Source organism: Crocodylus porosus, unplaced genomic scaffold (assembly GCF_001723895.1).
Source record: "Crocodylus porosus isolate Cpor-Errol unplaced genomic scaffold, CroPor_comp1, whole genome shotgun sequence".
NCBI classification, from domain to species: domain Eukaryota; kingdom Metazoa; phylum Chordata; order Crocodylia; family Crocodylidae; genus Crocodylus; species Crocodylus porosus.
This window is the reverse complement of record NW_017728926.1, coordinates 15,352,773-15,369,544: the sequence shown is the minus strand read 5'-3', so window position 1 is coordinate 15,369,544 and position 16,772 is coordinate 15,352,773. Positions and strand designations below refer to the sequence as shown.

The 16,772-nt window shown below is 53.4% G+C and overlaps 1 protein-coding gene across 1 annotated transcript in view; it reads left to right on the top strand.

Annotated features, from left to right (window-relative positions):
* The window catches only part of PUSL1 (pseudouridylate synthase-like 1), a 57,412-nt gene extending 41,128 nt beyond the window's left edge, over positions 1 to 16,284 (top strand). Inside the window, 3 exon segments of the mRNA XM_019541739.1 lie at positions 6,840 to 6,894; positions 12,209 to 12,371; positions 14,214 to 16,284. Coding sequence (XP_019397284.1) covers positions 6,840 to 6,894; positions 12,209 to 12,371; positions 14,214 to 14,245 — 250 coding nt within the window. The 3' untranslated portion in view covers positions 14,246 to 16,284.
* Positions 16,285 to 16,772: the final 488 nt, after the last annotated feature.

Genomic DNA, 16,772 nt, shown 5'->3' with positions numbered 1-16,772 from the left:
GACTGTTCTCGGTGGGGGAGATGACCGAACAAGGAGCAATGGGCTCAAGTTGCAGCAAGGGAAGTTGAGGTTGGATATTAGGAAAAACTGTCTTACTAGGAGGGTAGTAAAGCACTGGAACAGGCAACCCAAAGAGGTAGTTGAATCTCCATCCTTGGAGGTTTTTAAGACCCGGCTAGACAAAGCCTTGACTGGGATGATCTAGTTGGGGCTGGTCCTGCTTTGAGCAGGGGGTTGGACTAGATGTGCCCTCCTGAGGTCCCTTCAACCCTCATTTTCTATGACTCTGTGACTTAACAAAAGAACATTACATTTCTGGGGTTAAACTCTGTGTAACTGCTGGGTAAATGCATGCACCTGATGCCCAGTAAATCCCTGCCTCTTGCTAAGTTGTTCCTATTTCTGCCCAGCAGAGACAGCCCCTGTCCAGGATAGCTCACAGCCTGAGTCCTCCTTTAGTCTGAAACACAGATTGAAATCTCCTTCAGTGATCAGTTTGCTGGATTTGGGGCCAGAATAGACAGAGAAGTCAGGGCCATACCCTCATTTTACAGATGGGCATGGAGGATGGGAGTGATCAAGTGACTTGCCAAAGGTCACACAGGGAGTTGGTGGCAGAGCTGGGACTCACCCCTCCTCCCAAAGTCCATAGACCACAAGCTCATCCTCCTGCCTGTCTCCAGCCTTCCCTTCATTGTGGCTGGCCCCACAGGCCCAGCCGTGGTTTCCTGCAGCTTAGCTTCCTGTCTCGCAGGCTCCCCAGCGCTGCTGCCTGCGCTCTGTCTCTGCCTCCTGGGCTCTTTCTATTTTTAGCCTCCGCCACGGACCCGATCTGTAGCAGCATCGGAGCGTGCATCTCCCAGCACTCATCCACGCTCGCTTGCCTTGCTGAGTGCTTGTTGCTAGCAGCGCCAATAGGGGAGCCAATCCAGCCCTCTGGAGGTGGCTGCTCCAGGCTCGATTCCCCCATGCCTTGCTAGCTCCCTTGCCAGCTAAGCACATCAGAGCACGAGGGGGCAGCAGGCCCATTTCCCTTGCTGGAAATGGGCGGTAAACCCTGTCCAATGCAGGCAGGTTACAGCTGGGAGAGTCAGGATTTCTGGCTTCATCCCCTCTCTCTTGCTGACCCATGATGGGAGCTCCTTTGCCAGTGCTGAGAGTAGGAAAGAGTGGCATTGCCCTCTCTGGGCCCAGGATAAGGGACCTACTGTTGCTACCAGCTGAAAGGGTTCAAGTGGAGGCAAGCATGTGTTTGAAGTTACAGACCGGGAGTGCAGCCACTGGCTGTCTGCGTGAGGAGAAGGGGAAGGGTGCAGTTTTACATCTGAGGGATCCTTGAGGGCAGCGTGCCAGTGATGTAGCACTCACCTAATGGGGTTTGAAATGTGGGCCAGGGAAGTGCAGTCTTGCAGCAAGAGTCTGGGTTCTGCTTCCAGGCTTAGTCTGGCAGAGGTTATTTGCTAAATGGCCTCAATTCATTAGGTATCAAGATTCTTCATTTGCAATTTCCTGGCTGTATTTTTTCCTTCGTGCCGGCGGCTGAGAAACGTACATTAAAATTACAGATGTCACATGCGGCGCGTTAGTGATAGCCATCCAGCTGGGAGTTATTAAAGCTGGCCCTGCTCTGGGAAGGAGCCTTGCTCGGTGGTCGGAGCAGGGGCCAGGAGACGAGACTCTTGGGGTCTCTTCCCTGCTCTGCCCCGGGCTCACAGCATGAGGTTTCTGACATAAGGAGTGGGCTGCAAGACCCTATTTGGAGGTCCCACAGGTTGTGGCTCAGCCCGTTTCCTAGCTCTTGGTGTTGCTCATTCTTCTCCCCATAGCTCCAAAGAGATCAGCAGATGTCTGCCTGTCTGCACAGAGCAAAGGGGCTGTCCTGGCTAGATGTTCGAGGTCATGGCAGAACAGCATAGTCCCTTCTGCAGGCAGGAGCCCTGAGCCATGTGGGAAGGTGTGGGCAGCAGGGCCCTGGCATCCAGCTGTTCGAGAGAGACCCAGGCATGCGCTGCTTTCATTGTGCTGGTGCTGCTCTGTGAGTAAGATGCTCATCTGTACCACCTGCTTCTTAGGCTCGTTGGTCTGGGCAGCAATTAATGGCTGACAATGCAGAGAGCCCCGTGCCCTAAAGCAGAAATCAGAGGCGGAGGGAGCATTTCTGCACGTCTCCAGAGAACGGGAGAGGGCCAGCCAGGTCTCCCGCAGCAAAGGTTGGAATGAAAGGGACTTGCACTCTCCATCGTCCCATGCTGCTTCCTTCCCCACTTCCTTCTGCTTCCCTCGTCAGCCTCTTCAGGCTTTTTCCTCCCCATATCTTTGCTCTCTTTCCACTTTCTTCAGCAGGCTGAAATTCTGACTACTTTTCGTCCTTCAAATCTTGAATTCTCGAGGAAGGCAGAGGGGAAGGGACAAAACTACTTACCCCTTTTTGCCTACAGGCATTGATTCCTACCTCCTGTCTTTGTTGCAAGCTCTTCAGCTTCAGGAAACCATGGAGGTGTATCTCCAGTGGCAAGGGAATAGCCGAAATGCCAGACTAAAGCACTGCAATTCATCTAGCTTAATGGAGAGCACCAGCTGCTTCAGGGGAGGGTGAGGGAAATACCTGTCTAGCTGGGTTGTTGGTTGTAGCCATGTTGGTCTAAGGACATAGACAGGCAAGGTTCTTTGGGGAGATGTGATTTTATTAGACCAACTATTTATCTAATATATCTTTTACTAGACCAACTATTTAATTGGTCTAATAAAAGATACCATTTCTCCCCAAAGAACCTTGCCTGCCTATCTAGCAGGCAAGATGGTTATGGTTGATGCCAGCTAACTAGTGGTCAGCCTGCGTGTAGAAGTAGGGGGCCTTGTATCACATGGAAGTGAGTAACAGTAAAATGGTGTTGCAGATTGAGTGCGAGGATCTGGTTTGGTGGACCTTGTTCATTTTCAAAGAGTTGGGCAATTGTCAGAGGGTGCAAAAAGTCCAGAAAATAGCCCCTTCTTAATGTTATTGCTGCATGACAAATAAATAAAAAAAAGGTCTAAAAAAAATCACTGCTTGGGATACCAGTGCAGTTCTTGCCTGCTCTGGAAGGCTCTGTGGACAACTGGGGATTTAGTAGGACTGAGATGTCAGATGTGAAGCCAGAGCAATCTGATGAAGTACAAAGGGTAGATGGAAGTATTATATTCCAGCTCCCTTGTTTCCATTAGCAGTCATGTAACTCATCTGCCATCTAAACAGCGGTTGGGGGAAAGCTCTGTCGTGGAAAATTCAACACCCCGGCGAGCCATATGGTTCCAGTCCCGGGGGGTCACTGAGCGTATGCTGTTCAAGGTTGTAGCGGTTGTCCGCATCATCTGGCAGACCTAACACTTGGCAGGATGGATATCCAGGCATTTCCTTTCCTTCTTTGGGATCTATCTACTTAGAAATAAATACTTAAGAAAGGCTCAGTGCTTACGTGGGGAGACTGGAGAGCTGGCAGCAGAGCACACCCTGGTCCAGGGTGGTCAGACACCTCCAGAATGACTGATGAGATGCTAGCGAGATGCCATTAGAGGCAAACTGTTTAGTTCAGCTTGTTTGGAAGTAAACAGGCCTCCTTGGCCTGACAGCATGCTGACAGCCTCTGACTAGCTTGTCTTATTGGGAGGCTGCATCCCAGGCTGCTTTGACAGGTAGGAACCATTTTTTGCCATTTGATTGCAAGCGGGTTTTGCAAGTCAGCACTTGAGCCTGCCTCGGCTGCCGGCAGGACTGTTGCCCCTGGCCCCAAAGTTCATGGAGACGTTTGGTCTTCAAAGCATGGCCCATGTAACACAGCAGTGGCAGAAGGGTCGGCAGACAGCCTGGGAGCGCTGGCTGTGCCTGGTCCAGCACCCACAGCCGCATCTCCTGGGAGGGCCAGGGTGAGGCTAGGTCCTGAAGACATAGGTAAAGACCTTCAAGCTGGACCAGGACTCCTAGTACGTGACAGTGGCCAGCACCAGCTGCATCACAGGTGTCGGGAGGTGGGGGGCATCTATTGGTCTATGTGCACCCAGAAAGGTTTCTCCCAGGAGCTTAGCCTATGCCACACAGTGGGGAAGTTTATTCCTTCCCAAACTCTGCTTTGGAAATCAGTAGTGCTGGCTATCCTGGTTACCTGTCTCAGTGTCTAATTCCTTCCTGAATCCCATGCTGCCTCTCAATCCACACGATACCCCATGCAGTGATTTCCACTGGCTGGTTGTGCATCAGGTGGACAACACTGTTGCTCAGCTTGGGGCATGCTGCTTTTGCAGCTCGTGTAGCCTCCTTTTGCATCGTGAGACGGAAAGAATAGCCATTTCCATTGCTACCACCTCTTCCACTTGTTATTTGGCACGCTTCTGTCATATCCCCTCCTTCCTTCAGCTACAGCACCACTTCCCTGAGCACCGTGGCCAGTGCAGCTGCCCCCCTCAGCCCATCTCCATCACTTGAACGGAGCCATCATTTTCCCAGGCTCGAGTGCCTGATCCAATGTGTGTGTGCTTGAAAACAGAGAGCAGCATGGGGGCGAAAGGGAAGAGTCAGCCCCTGAGATCTGACTTGGCTTAGTGATGGATGGTGTTTCTAGCTACTGCAAGTAGTCCTCCTCCACTCCCCATCATTTCAAGATGCCAGGAGTTAAAATTGTGCATAAGGGCTGCGGCACCTGCTGTTAAGTAAAAGTCTTCAATTAAGGCCCATTTTGCATCTTCCGAAGCAGAACGTGTTTTATCCATCCTCCTGGGAGATGCCTGCTCAGGCTACAGCAGACATATAGGTCGTGGGACCCCCCCTCCCCCACCTAGACATGAGCTGCTTAATAGCAGGGATGCTAAAAGCAGTTTATCACCCATGGGAGGGGAGGCTGGTTTTTAGCGCTTCTGAGAAGCAGGTAGACCAGCTCTGACATGCCCTGGACAGCTCAGGAAGGGGGCAAGGTTCTCCCAGCCAGCCAACTGACCTGAAATGCCCTGCCTTAGAAACATCCATCCAGCCCTGCCAGTGAATGCCATACTCCCCCCTATGTCCCCTTCCCCTTCCGGCTCTGCCATGCACCACTCTGGCTTCTTTGGAGTGGGGATGGGAGCCCAGGTCCTGTCCAAAGGGAGGCAGAGAGGATGTAGGATTCAAAAACAGACTCTTCCCGTCTTTGCAGGGGACCATCTAACACCCTCAAGCACATCAGCCTGAAGTAATCCCCTGAGCAGAGGGAAGAGGCTTTCCCTTGATCTTTAATTGCTTCACTAGGCAGGGAATTGGTTCCAGAGCACCTGCATTTGTTTCCACATTGCAGGGTCTAGGTGTGAAAGGTCCTACCCCCCACTTCACCTGTGTTCAAGCAGGAAAGGGCAAATGCTGCAATGCGCTGGGCCTTGAGGAAGAAGCCTGCTGTGTCTGGCAATGATTTGCTGTTCGTCCTTTTGTTAGGTCCATGCATTGGAGTCAATACATGCGTGTGATGGATTGAGTGTGCTTTATTATTTCTTGTGGGAGTGAGGATGGTAACAGGCTGAAATTACTCCTGCCAGGAAGCAGACCCAAGCCAGCACAACTGCTGTTGTCCAGACCCACAGCACCACCTCCCCTGCCAAGCTGGACTGCCCCATTGGCTCTATCTCATACCCCTATGCCCTTTGCTCCTGACTTGCCAATCCCCTGCTGACCCCCCTACCCTCCTGCCCTGCATCCTTTCCTTTCCCTGTTCCATCACTAGGCCTTGCCTGTGCAGAAATGATTTTTTGGGGGCTACATTGCGTGCATGTCCAGTGGAGCGTAACAAAAATGGTTCAAGGGCTGGGGGACATGACCTGCTAGGAGAGGCTGAGAGAGCTGGGCTTATTTAGTCTGGAGAAGAGAAGACTGAGATGGGATTTAATAGCAGCCTTCAACTCGCTGCGGGGTGGTTCAAAAGAGGATGGAGCTGGGCTGTTCTCAGTGGGGGCAGATGACAGAACAAGGAGCAATGGGCTCAAGTTGCAGCAAGGGAAGTTTACATTAGAGATTAGGAATAACTTTCTTGCTAGGAGGATAGTAAAGCACTGCAACAGGTTACCCAGAGAGGTGGAGGAAGCTCCATTTTAAGACTCAGCTAGACAAAGCCTTGGCTGGGATGATGTAGTTGGGGCTGGTCCTGCTTTGAGCAGAGGGGTGGACTAGACATGACCTCCTGAGTTCCCTTCCAACCCTCATTTTCCATGATTCTGTGTGTGTCGCTGTTGGGTATGGATAGGACCCATCCTCTCACCACACACCCTGATGGTGCTGGCCAGAGAGTAACCAAGAGAGCTGCATGCATGCTGAGCAGAGAGCATGCCCTGCCATCTCTTGTGTTCCTCCTACACCTGGTGCTGTGTGTAGCAGGCGCCCTTCAGGTTCCAGGAAGGACGTGAGCTGGGGAGGAGATACGGGTCCTGTCCTGCTGGGTGGTGGATGGGTCCTGTCCTGCTCGCTCTTAGAAACAGCATTTCAATTTCTCCCGTTGATGTGACTTCTCCTTCGGCACTGCGAAATCTGCCAGTTTTGTCAGAACTGGCCCATGACATCGACTGAGATTTACAGGGAAGCTTGGGTTGGGGATGTGCTTTGGGGAGCTGGGCTTGCTAGATAACTGACCGTGCGAGGTCAGCCTAGCTCCCACTTCAGCACCTTGCTGTTCACCTTTCCAGATCAGCAAGGCCGTCTGAAATCAGACATGGAAACTCGTAGCTCCACCTTGATTTTCTTGCACGCTTGTGATTTCCTAGTGACTTCTGCTTCCTTGAGTGTCCAGGAGTTGAAGGAAGACAAGCTGGGATGCAGGATTTTAAATGCTGGTCTTTGTGTCTTTTTCTAGGTGGTTGCAGTTTTGGGAGCTGCAATTCAGGAGCCAATCCTTCCTTTACAAGCTGGTACTGTGCAGGGTGGGTTCCCCATACACTGAGAACATCAGCCCCTGTCTCTCCCCTGCATCACCCCCCTTCAGGATCTTAAAGCCCCCTGCAGACACAACATCCTTGCAGAGGCCGTTCCCATTGTGCAGTTGGAGAAACTGAGGCTGAAAGGTGCAGTGGCGCTTGGGGCTGCAGAGCGAATCTGTGATAAAGGACCAGAATCCAGGTGCATCCTTTGTCTCAGTAGTGTTTGCTCCATTGGGACCATTGGCTCTAGTTTGCATCTACACATCCATGTAAGTAGACCTAAATTTAATGTCCCTGAGCTTGATGCGAATTAAGTGGGTTTAGGCAGGCGTCTACATGTGCAGGCATTACAGCACATTAATGCCGCATGTGGACTGACTTGGGACTAAAATTAGTCCCAAGTTGGTCTGCACACACAGTGTTAATGTGCTTTAACACATCTACATGTGCGTTAATGCACTTTAACTATTTGCTCCTAAACTGGATACCTGCATTTACAGGTATCCAATTTAGGCACAAGTAGCCTAACTCCACCATTTTTTATGCACATTTAAGGACGTGCACATGTAGATGCACACCTGTAATGCACATTAACTTGGACTAATGTGCACTGAAGTGTCACGTGTAGATGCACCCAAGGTTTTGTAGGTTCGGGACCATTTTTGCATGGGAGTGCTTATTCACCTGAGCTGCCTCATCAGATCCCTGCTGTTCCATAGTTAAAATCGATGCACAGGCCTTCTCTCACTTTTAAGGCACTGAGCCCAGCAGTGACAGCCTGGGGTTTCGCTTTTCTTTTGAAGCTTGGAAGAGTTCTTAGAACCGTAAAGGGGGAAGCTGGAAAAGCCTGCAGCTCCTTTCCTGAGGACAGGACAGCCCCTATCTCAGCCTGGTCTCGCTTCACCCTTTCCCATCTGAGATGACTCAGGAGCGGGGTTTTCGCCACTTCCTTTGGGGAGAGCCTGCTCCGCTGTTTGATGGGTCTCATTGCTAGGAAAGAGTGAGTAATTTACTGTCTGCGGGTCTCACCGCCGGTCGTATTCTGGCAGCAGTGAGCAGCAGAGAGGTTGTGTATGCGTGAGAACAGCAAGCCTCCATGTTCAAGTCCGTTACAGCAAACCAGCTTTGTTTTCACCCCGGGACAAGCAAAACTGCTGGAATTCCCTGATACCGGAGATTTGACACAGCAGAAGCAAAACAGCCTTGTGCTTGGCCTGTAACACGGGGAAGGAATCGTTTCAGCCCTGTCAGAGGTTCCTGCCATGGGAGGATTTGTGGGAAACTCGAGAGGATCTACTTAGGCGTCAGATGGGAAATTTCCCCACTAGCTCTGGCTGTTCTGGCTGCCTGCTCCCCGAATCGATCCACCTTAAACCTGCCAGTGCCCAGTCCCACCTAGTCCTGCCCTTTGCCTCCCTGCGGGCATTCAGCCCAGCGTTTGCATGGGCCTGTGCCACTGCAGGGAGGGGGGATTTTACCAGGGGAGCAGGAAGCAGCCCCTGGAGACTTGCCATGTGGCATGGGCATCTCTGCCCCCAAGTACCGTGAATGTGGTGGTGGAAGCCAAGCACGTGGCTGGCGTGGGTCCCTGCCGGCAGCCTCTTGAATTGGCAAACCCAAGAGCCCGAAGCAGATTCGCAGCCGGCAGTGACACCATGTGGCAAAAACATAGAGCAGGACGAGCTGCTGCTGCCTCCACAGGTCTCTGTCTGTCCCTCAGCCCCTGTCCTCTCTTTGCAAGGGGCTACCTTGACTTAAGGCATGCCCCCCCCCCCAACAAAGCCTGCCTGGTTCACACCTGGTCGTGATGCACGCTGCAATCAGCCACACGAGGCCCACCTGGAGGAGAGCCCTGTTCTCACAGACCAAACACACACAAAGCCAGTCCTTGCAGACCAGCCAGCCCTGCAGCTCTGCACCCCACTGGCTTGAAGAGACCCCCTCTGCTACATGCACACCTTCATGCAGTCGTAGCATCGACCCCACCACACGGCTTCTCCCAGAAATTCCCAGAGAGCCTTGCTCTGGGAGTGGTACAAGTTTGCATGAGTGACTGTGGCAGCCTAGCAGCCGTTTGCTCACCCGGCTTCCTTCCCAGAGGTTTGGTCTGCGCTCGTGCATGGCCAGTAAGTTCAGAGAAGGACCCGGGGACCAGAGGCTGGTGGGCAATTTGGCCACAGGGTGGATGGAGGTGAGAGCGCTGTGGCCATGGACAGCAATGGAGGAAGGGGTTTTTAATGGAGATGTGACCGCAAGTCCTAGCACTGCCATGCTGGCCGTACTTGGGGTAATCAGGGAGCTTTGTTTTGTGAATGCCTTTGCTGTGCAGATACGTGGGAGAAAATCCCATTTAAATCCTTGTTCGTGCTTCTGTGTCCCCTGCCCTTTCAGTTCAGGGCCTAAGGAGTTCTAGCTTCAGCTATCTGCTCCTCAGCAAAAAAACCAAAAAAAACAGGGCAACTCGTGGGGTTTCCCTGCTTCATCTTGGAAAGCAAAATCATTTTTTAGGCTGAAGGCTGAACAAACAGCGAGGGGAGGCAGAAGAGATCTTTGTCTGCCTCTGTTTGGGCCTGGATCCCTGAAGCAGAGAGAGGCTGTGGGAGGATCCCACTGTCCCTCGCTAGCTGTTTTTATCCTAAAATGCTTCTCTAATTGCATGTACGGCTAGCTCCCTCCAGTGTGGTGGGCTGGAGGGGACCAGCTGGGCATCACCGTGTATAACAGCAGGTGCCTGGGCTCATCCTGCTCTTCTGGGAGACACCAGAGGACCTTTAACAGCCACGTGGGGCTTTGGTTTCTGAAGGCCTGTCCAGAAAGGCTTCACACAGTGAGCTGCCTAGAGCAGTTTGTCAGAAACCGCAGCGAATCCTGCTGGGATTGTTGCCTGTGGGCAAAGGGAAACGAAGGATTAAAGTCTTGTGCTGAGAGAGCAAAGCCAGCACCTGGGGCTGCGGTGGGAGGGAGCGGCTGTGGATGGCACGGATGTTGGAATAATTCTCCCCTGGAGCCGTTTCGGGGGAGCCGGGGATGGCCATGATGCTGCTGACAGGCTGCCTGCAGTGCAAAAGGGAGAGGGGGATTTTTTTGCATCAAAGCAAGACAGAAGCTTCCCTTCTTGTTAGCAGCAGAACAGGGCTGTCTCGTAGCTCCCTGCAAGGCACAGATGGCCCCCGGTGGGACTTACCCTGGGGATAAGAACATCCTTCAGCCTGACAGTCCTGCAGCATGTGGAAGCACAGGGCTAGTGTGGCCTTTACCCCGGGGAGGTGCGAGGCAAGCCCAGCTCTGTGTCTGCACCGTGAGCTGTGAGGCTATGGCTGCTGCTGGAGCTCCGGTTCTCATCCCACTGCTTCCTCCAGCTTGGGCTGCCAGCTTCCTAGGGTGGGCACTGCCTAAGGCACAAGGGCAGCCTATGTATGTATGCTCTCCGTGCTGCCTGCACCACATCCCCGCAGCTCCAGGAGGGGCACTCCTGAGCGCGCCCTGCTCCCCTGCCCCACTTCCGCTTGCACTTGCACACGCCAAGTCCAGAATTGAGGCAGAGGATCCCAGGTGGGGGCGATACCGCTCTGGACATCTTGGTCTGGGGCCTGCGTGGCTTCACCACCTTTCCTGTGCAGGCAGGTGCTGGAGAGCACCTTGCCTGGGACATGCCAGGGATGTGGCATAGATGTATCTGGAGGGAGCAGTGCTAGGCCAATGCCAAGGGCTTTAGGAACTCCCACCCAAAACCTCTAGCAGGGCCTGGCGACTTGGGGCCACCTGCCTGGAGGTGCCTCACAAGGGCCTGATTTCCAGGGACTGATGAGCACCCTGAGGGTTGTGGGGTGGGGAAGGTGGGCCAGACCAAACCCTTCATGTTCTGTTTGGGTTCATCTCCATTCTGCCCAGAGACCCCGGGAAGTGACTGCCCGCGATGCTAGTGATGCGGGGTACGTGGGAAGTTACCTTTTAACTTTCTTGGGAGTATGGAAAACCCCCTTTTCCCTCTGCTTCCTTCCATGACCTGGACTGGGGAATGACCTAGGTACAGCTAAGGGGAGGAGGAGGGAAGACTTGTCTGCTAGTAGTGACACGGGTCCAGCTCCCTTGTTGCGCTGTCCAGGCCGGGATGCTGCTGGGAGAGCTGCAGCGAGGGGTCTGAACCCAAAGCCCAGCCCCCCCTGCCGCAGCGGCTGAGGGCAGCGATGCATGGGAATAACAACCTGATGCACATCGCAGGCAGAATTCCCCAGCGTGTCCTTGGTTTCACTTCTGCAAGGGGACGGGCTGCTGAGCTGTTGAGAGCTAAGTTAATACAGCTGCTGGAGACCAGCAGTGGCCCCCGGGTAACGTGCCAGGCAGCCGTCAGGTCGCTGGCGGGGTTGGTGCTGCTAGTACAGGAAGCAGCTGAGTAGTAAACCACCCTTTTTGGAGCAGGCGACATGGGTGGAGGCAGACACTGCCCATATTGCTGCACCAGCTGCTCTGCTGGGGAAAGGGCCTCTTCTGAAGAGGCTCAGGACAAGGGGCACAGGCTTGGCATCGGGTCCTGCATGGGCTCTGTGTAGCGCTGCATCCCAAGCGCACTTTATGCCGTGGGGCTGGGTGCCTGGAAGCAGCGAGTGGCAGAGCTCAGAAGCATTTGAAGTACTAAGCTGGTGGCTGCAGGGACTCGGCCTCCAGCCTGACTTGCTTGTTTTGGGCCCGTCAGAGAGAAGCAAGCCCCTGCCTGGAAACGATGCCTTTGTTCTGGGCAAGCCACGAGCTGCTTCCTGCCACAGAGGGACGTGTGGCGCTGCTGCTCTGCGTCCAAGCCCCACTCGGCCTGCACCCCTGCATGGCCTGGGTCAATGCTAGGGTGCGGTGACGAGCAGCATCCTGTTGCAGGAAGCCGGGGCCTCACCTGGGGAGCTATTGCCAGGAGCTCTCCCCCACTCCACCAGCGTGGCAGCAAGATGCCCCAGCAGCGGGCACTAAAAACACCTGCGAGGCAGAGGCTGCCTGGGGACAAACCCGCCTATTGGTGACATGCACCACTTGCCCGTCCTCCCCCCACTAGAGCCAGCCGGGGGATTTCCTTGGCCCTCCTGGGAGCCATCTCTGCTTAACCCATCTCAGAGCATTAGCATGACTCCTTCCAGGACAAGAGGCACACAGTGCCTGTCCTTGGCGGGCTGAGCTTCAGCTGTCCTGGTGTGCACTGGAACCGTGCCACCGGGGAACTGGGGGAGGTGATATGCCCAGGGGTTTTGCTGGAAGCACCTTGGGTTGTGCAAAGATCTCTTAACATTTTCCATCAGTGCTGACTTCTCTGCCATTCCAGGTGTGAAGGATGGTCGGGGCGCTGGTAGCAGTTGGTCAGGGGAAGCTGAAGCCTTATCACATAAAGGAGCTGCTGGAAGCGAGCGACTCGCTGGCCTACCCCCGTAACACCACCGCCCCAGCTGCCGGGCTCTTCCTGAAATCTGTGGAGTATGATGATGCTGGTAAGTGACCGCCTGGAAGACCAGTGAAAGGGAACAGCTGACCCTGGAAAGACTTCTTCTGTGGGAGCAGGGTCGGCTTCTAGGGGAGCAGTCGCCCACCTTCACCGTTACCCAGGCCATGGGCTGAGTAAATCCACACCCAGTGTCCCACAGGGAAATCGCCACCCCTGGGTGCCTCCAAGGGAGCGGTCGTGGGAGATGGCTAGTCAGCGTAAGTAGAAGTGCCTGCAGATGGTTGAGTGCAAGGCACCGTGTCGGCAGGCATGACCCGACAGTGCCTTGTTATACCTGCCTGTATGCTAGGGCCATTGCATGGGGGGAAACCAAAGCCCAGAAAGCTGCTATCACTTGTGTATGCAAAGCAAGTTGGGGTCAAACCAGGGTCTAAAATCCAGCAGTCCTGGTGCCTGCTCTCAGCCTGTTCCCAGAGTGAGGGCACCGAACCTGGAACTGGTACGTACAGCTTCACAGAGAACTAGAGCCGGACCCACCCATCTCCTTCTGATACTGGTGACGGGATGAAGAGATAAGAGGGTCTCCTGCAGCAAGTGCCATCCAGATAACTATAGCGATGCCTCTCCCTGGCTTGTGCCTGCCCGGAGACCAGACGATGTGGTCTAGTGCTCAGGGCATCAGAGCTAGCCGCGGCAGCCCTTTGAAGTGGCTGGTGCAAGTGCTACTTAATCACATTTTAAAGAGTCACGCTTGTGCTTGGGAGCTGATCAGTGAGCACAGTAATAATTAATTTCCCTGCTAAGGCCAGAGGCATGAAATGCTCTGAATGAGACCAGCAGGTTTATCACAGGCAGAAAGCAATGGAGCGATGTTGGGCGGCAGTGACAATGTGGTTTATGAATAGGATGCTTCAGCTCCTTGCTAAAGGGGATAAAGGAAAACTCTGGAGCCGCCGCACTTTGTGTGCCAGCGATGAGATTAGTGATGGGCTCTTTAGGGGCGTAGGTGGAGACAAGGGAGTACTCTCCAGCTCCCTTGTGATGCTAACAGTCCCTGCAGTGTGAGGGAAAGATGAGTCCTCCCCACCTCTGCTCCCTCCCTACCCCCCAGCGTGATGCGCAGTGTGGAGCACTCTTGTCTGTGGGTCCCAATGCATGCTGCTGCTGTTGGCCTTTCTGATCACGGAAATGTGCACTGAAAGACGGTCTTAGGTGCAAAGTTGCACATCAGGGTCAGGAACTGGGGGTATCCCCAGCCATCCCGCCACATGCTTTCTGTCACTGCTTCCCTGCCTTAATGAGCAATGCCCAGGTCACTGCAGAGGGCAGAAGGAAACGTGCAGAGCTGCTGCTTTTGGCTGGCAGACAGAAGTTACCTCCCTGGAGCTTTCTCTAGGGCCCTTTTAGGAATAGAAAATGCACTGAAATCCCCCTTCCAGCATCTGCAGTCTCACTTCTCCCCCCTATGAAAGTGGGGGACTGAGCAAGCTTCAGCAGTTCAACCCACACCTCACCACAGCCACTCCCCTTTGCCCTAGCCTGGCCATGGGGGAGCACTGGGAGAAGGGCACCCTCAAACTGACTGCCCTGCCTGGTTCACCCAGCTGCTCCTCGGGCAGACAAGAAGCCTCCTTCAGTTTTCCTCAGAGAGGCTGCGGTAGGGCAGAGAGTGGTGGGAGCTGCCCGGATACACAGCAGAGCTTTCGGCCTGGCCTTGGAAAGGCTGCAGCTTGGCCAGAGCTGGCGGCAGAGCCGCTCAGCCATCTGCCTGCCTTCACGGGATGGAGCCCAGGCAGGAAATGAGGGAGCCCAGAGCCTTAAGTGCTTCCAGGTGGGGCTGAGCTCGCTTGCTTTCCATATCAATGTTCCCCTTTCTTTCCCCTCGCAGACTTGCAGGCAGCCGGCGCGGCAGGAGAATAGCATCTCTGTGCCATACTGCCGCTGCGCGGGGAATGGCCCTGGCACTGGGGGACGTGCAGAGGAGGCTTCTAGGACTCTTTGTACCATGATCTGTGTCTGGGTCTCAATAAACCCCTTTGACTGTGACTAGAGGCATCTTTCCATCTTTTGTCCTCGCCCTCGGTACCTTCCAAGGAATGGTAATGCTGGGCTTGTAGCTCCTAAGCTACATGGGTCAGAGCAATGGTACGGGCCCTCCCTGCCACCCACCCACAAGGGAAGGACACAGATGTATGGGTGCACGTGGGGGAAGAGGGGGGTTTCCAGCCTCTTAGAGCTGCAGTGCCCAGGTCAGTCTCAAAAGTTGTCACCAGCAGTTGTCCGATGGGCAGTGAGCAGAGGGAGGCTGGCTGCGTTAGCTCAGATTTAGCTCAGCCATGTGCAGCTGGATCTTAGTAGTCACTCACATGCACACACACAACTCACACTCACGTGTGCATGCACACACGCATGGTAATATATTCTGGGCACGTTTAATGATGACACTTGGGTTAGGCTTAATTCATCCCATCAGGAGGCCAAGGTTCATCTCCCAGGTCAGCTACTGGGAATATAAGTAGAGCTCCTTTTCTGTCTATAGGATTGGCTCCTGCTGTCTTAAGCTAAAGATCATTTCTGCTTTCTCCAAAGACAAAAGAATCTGAGACAAGCCTCAGAGTTTGTGGGTGAGATAGAAAGCAAACCAGAAGCTTTCTTGTACCTTTACTATTTGAGCCATGCTACAGGTTGTTCTGGATCATACCGGTGGTCCAGGCATAGACGCACTGCTGGGTAGAGAGAGAGAAAAGAAGAGCTATGGGACTTTTTTTGTTTTTGATGTACGAACCACAAGTTTTACTTATAGACCTGACTGGGGGACTAAGCTCCATGTGGCCTATGGCTGGCTTTCTTGTAAATAGCACCAAACACCAGCTTTTCCTGTTTTGGAGACAAATTCAGTTTGTTCACACCCACAGTAGAGGCAGTTGGGCCCCGCAGCACCTTAGTTCAGCAATGCTGAGCACTGATTTCCATGGCAAATGAAAGTCAGAGCAAGGTGTTGAATGCGAATGCTTTATGCCAAGATAGTTTGCTGCGTGAACTTAGCCTTTAGGTAGAGGGAGTTGTTCTCCACCGCCACATTTTTCTCAGCTGCTGCAGACTCATTTTAGTGCTGCCCAGCAGGTGATGCAGGGCTTTTTATTCTACGGCGCCAAGATTTTTGTCTTCTGGATTTGCCAGAAAAGCAGCATGTGCAGATTCTGTAGTGAAAAGCTTAGTTAATGTCATGTTATGGGACCTGCTGTCAACAGTGCTGTTGCCCCTTTTCTCGTGGTAACGACTTGCAATGGGAGAAAAAGTCAAATGCAACGTGGCAAACATATCAGGACGCCTCATTGAACACCTGGTGCTGCTTTTCAGAAGCCCACCAGCTGCTTCTTCAGGTAAACTGGTGCTGTCTGGGGGAGGGAATGGGCCCTTTGATGGCAAGGGTCATCAGTGAGGGATACTTGGTCCTGCCTCGAGGAGTGGAATGGATTGACTGACCTCTGGAAGGCCAGTGCTGCTCTCCACTCCTGTGAGTCTCATGAGTTTCCCAAGGTAAAATAATGCACTTTGTCCCCTTTCTTCCATTCCTGGGAGCAGGTTTATCAAGAGACTGACTTCCAGCTGCTAACCAACAGAGGTAAAAACTGCCCTCTTAGTTGCAGTTTCAGCCACAACTGGTTGGCTTCTGTTTCCTTCCCTGCCTTGTAGCACATGAAGGAATTGGGAGCCGCCGTCTTAGCAGTAGCAGTTCCCCTTGCGGGGAGCCCTGGAAAACACCACCCAGGCAGTCACCTAGGAAAAGAAAGTGAATAGTGTGGTCTCAGTGTAGGCAGGACCACTGGTGCCCACCTACTGCTGCATGTGTCTGCCTGTAAGGGCTAGAGGCTCACGCCATAGGCATCTGGGGCCTGGAGATGGCTAAAGGGCTAGCTGCAGTGTTGCGGTGGGCAAGAAACGTGACTCATGTATATCTGCTCTTACACAGGTGGTGTTTAGGCGCCACTTCTCCTACAGAGGGAATACCAGTGGCCTAAATCTCACCATTTCCCCTGTTAGGAAAAGCCTGGTAGATGTCTGAAATATGGGGAGAGGGTTATAAATAATCTAAAAATAATCTTGTATATAGCTTCAATGTAGATGTCTAAGTCAGATCTGGTAGATGCAACTCGACTATGGATTAGGTCCCAAGTGAAAGGCATTTGGTCTGAGCCTAAGTCAAACTCGAGTGTCAACATCTGCTTGAGAAGTGGGCAGCCCTTAGGAGAGAGGGCTAGGGCTGTGCACATGGGATGTTGGACCAGGCCTTTCATACAGCTCAAGTTTCCCAAAACACCTGCTGTGAACAGTGCAACCACTGCACCTCCACAGAAATTTTGCATTCAGCTCCTCCGGAGTACCCCAGAGTGCTTGGCTTTCATCTTCACTTCCTGTGGTTTCTCTGCAGAGCAGCGTGGGAAGG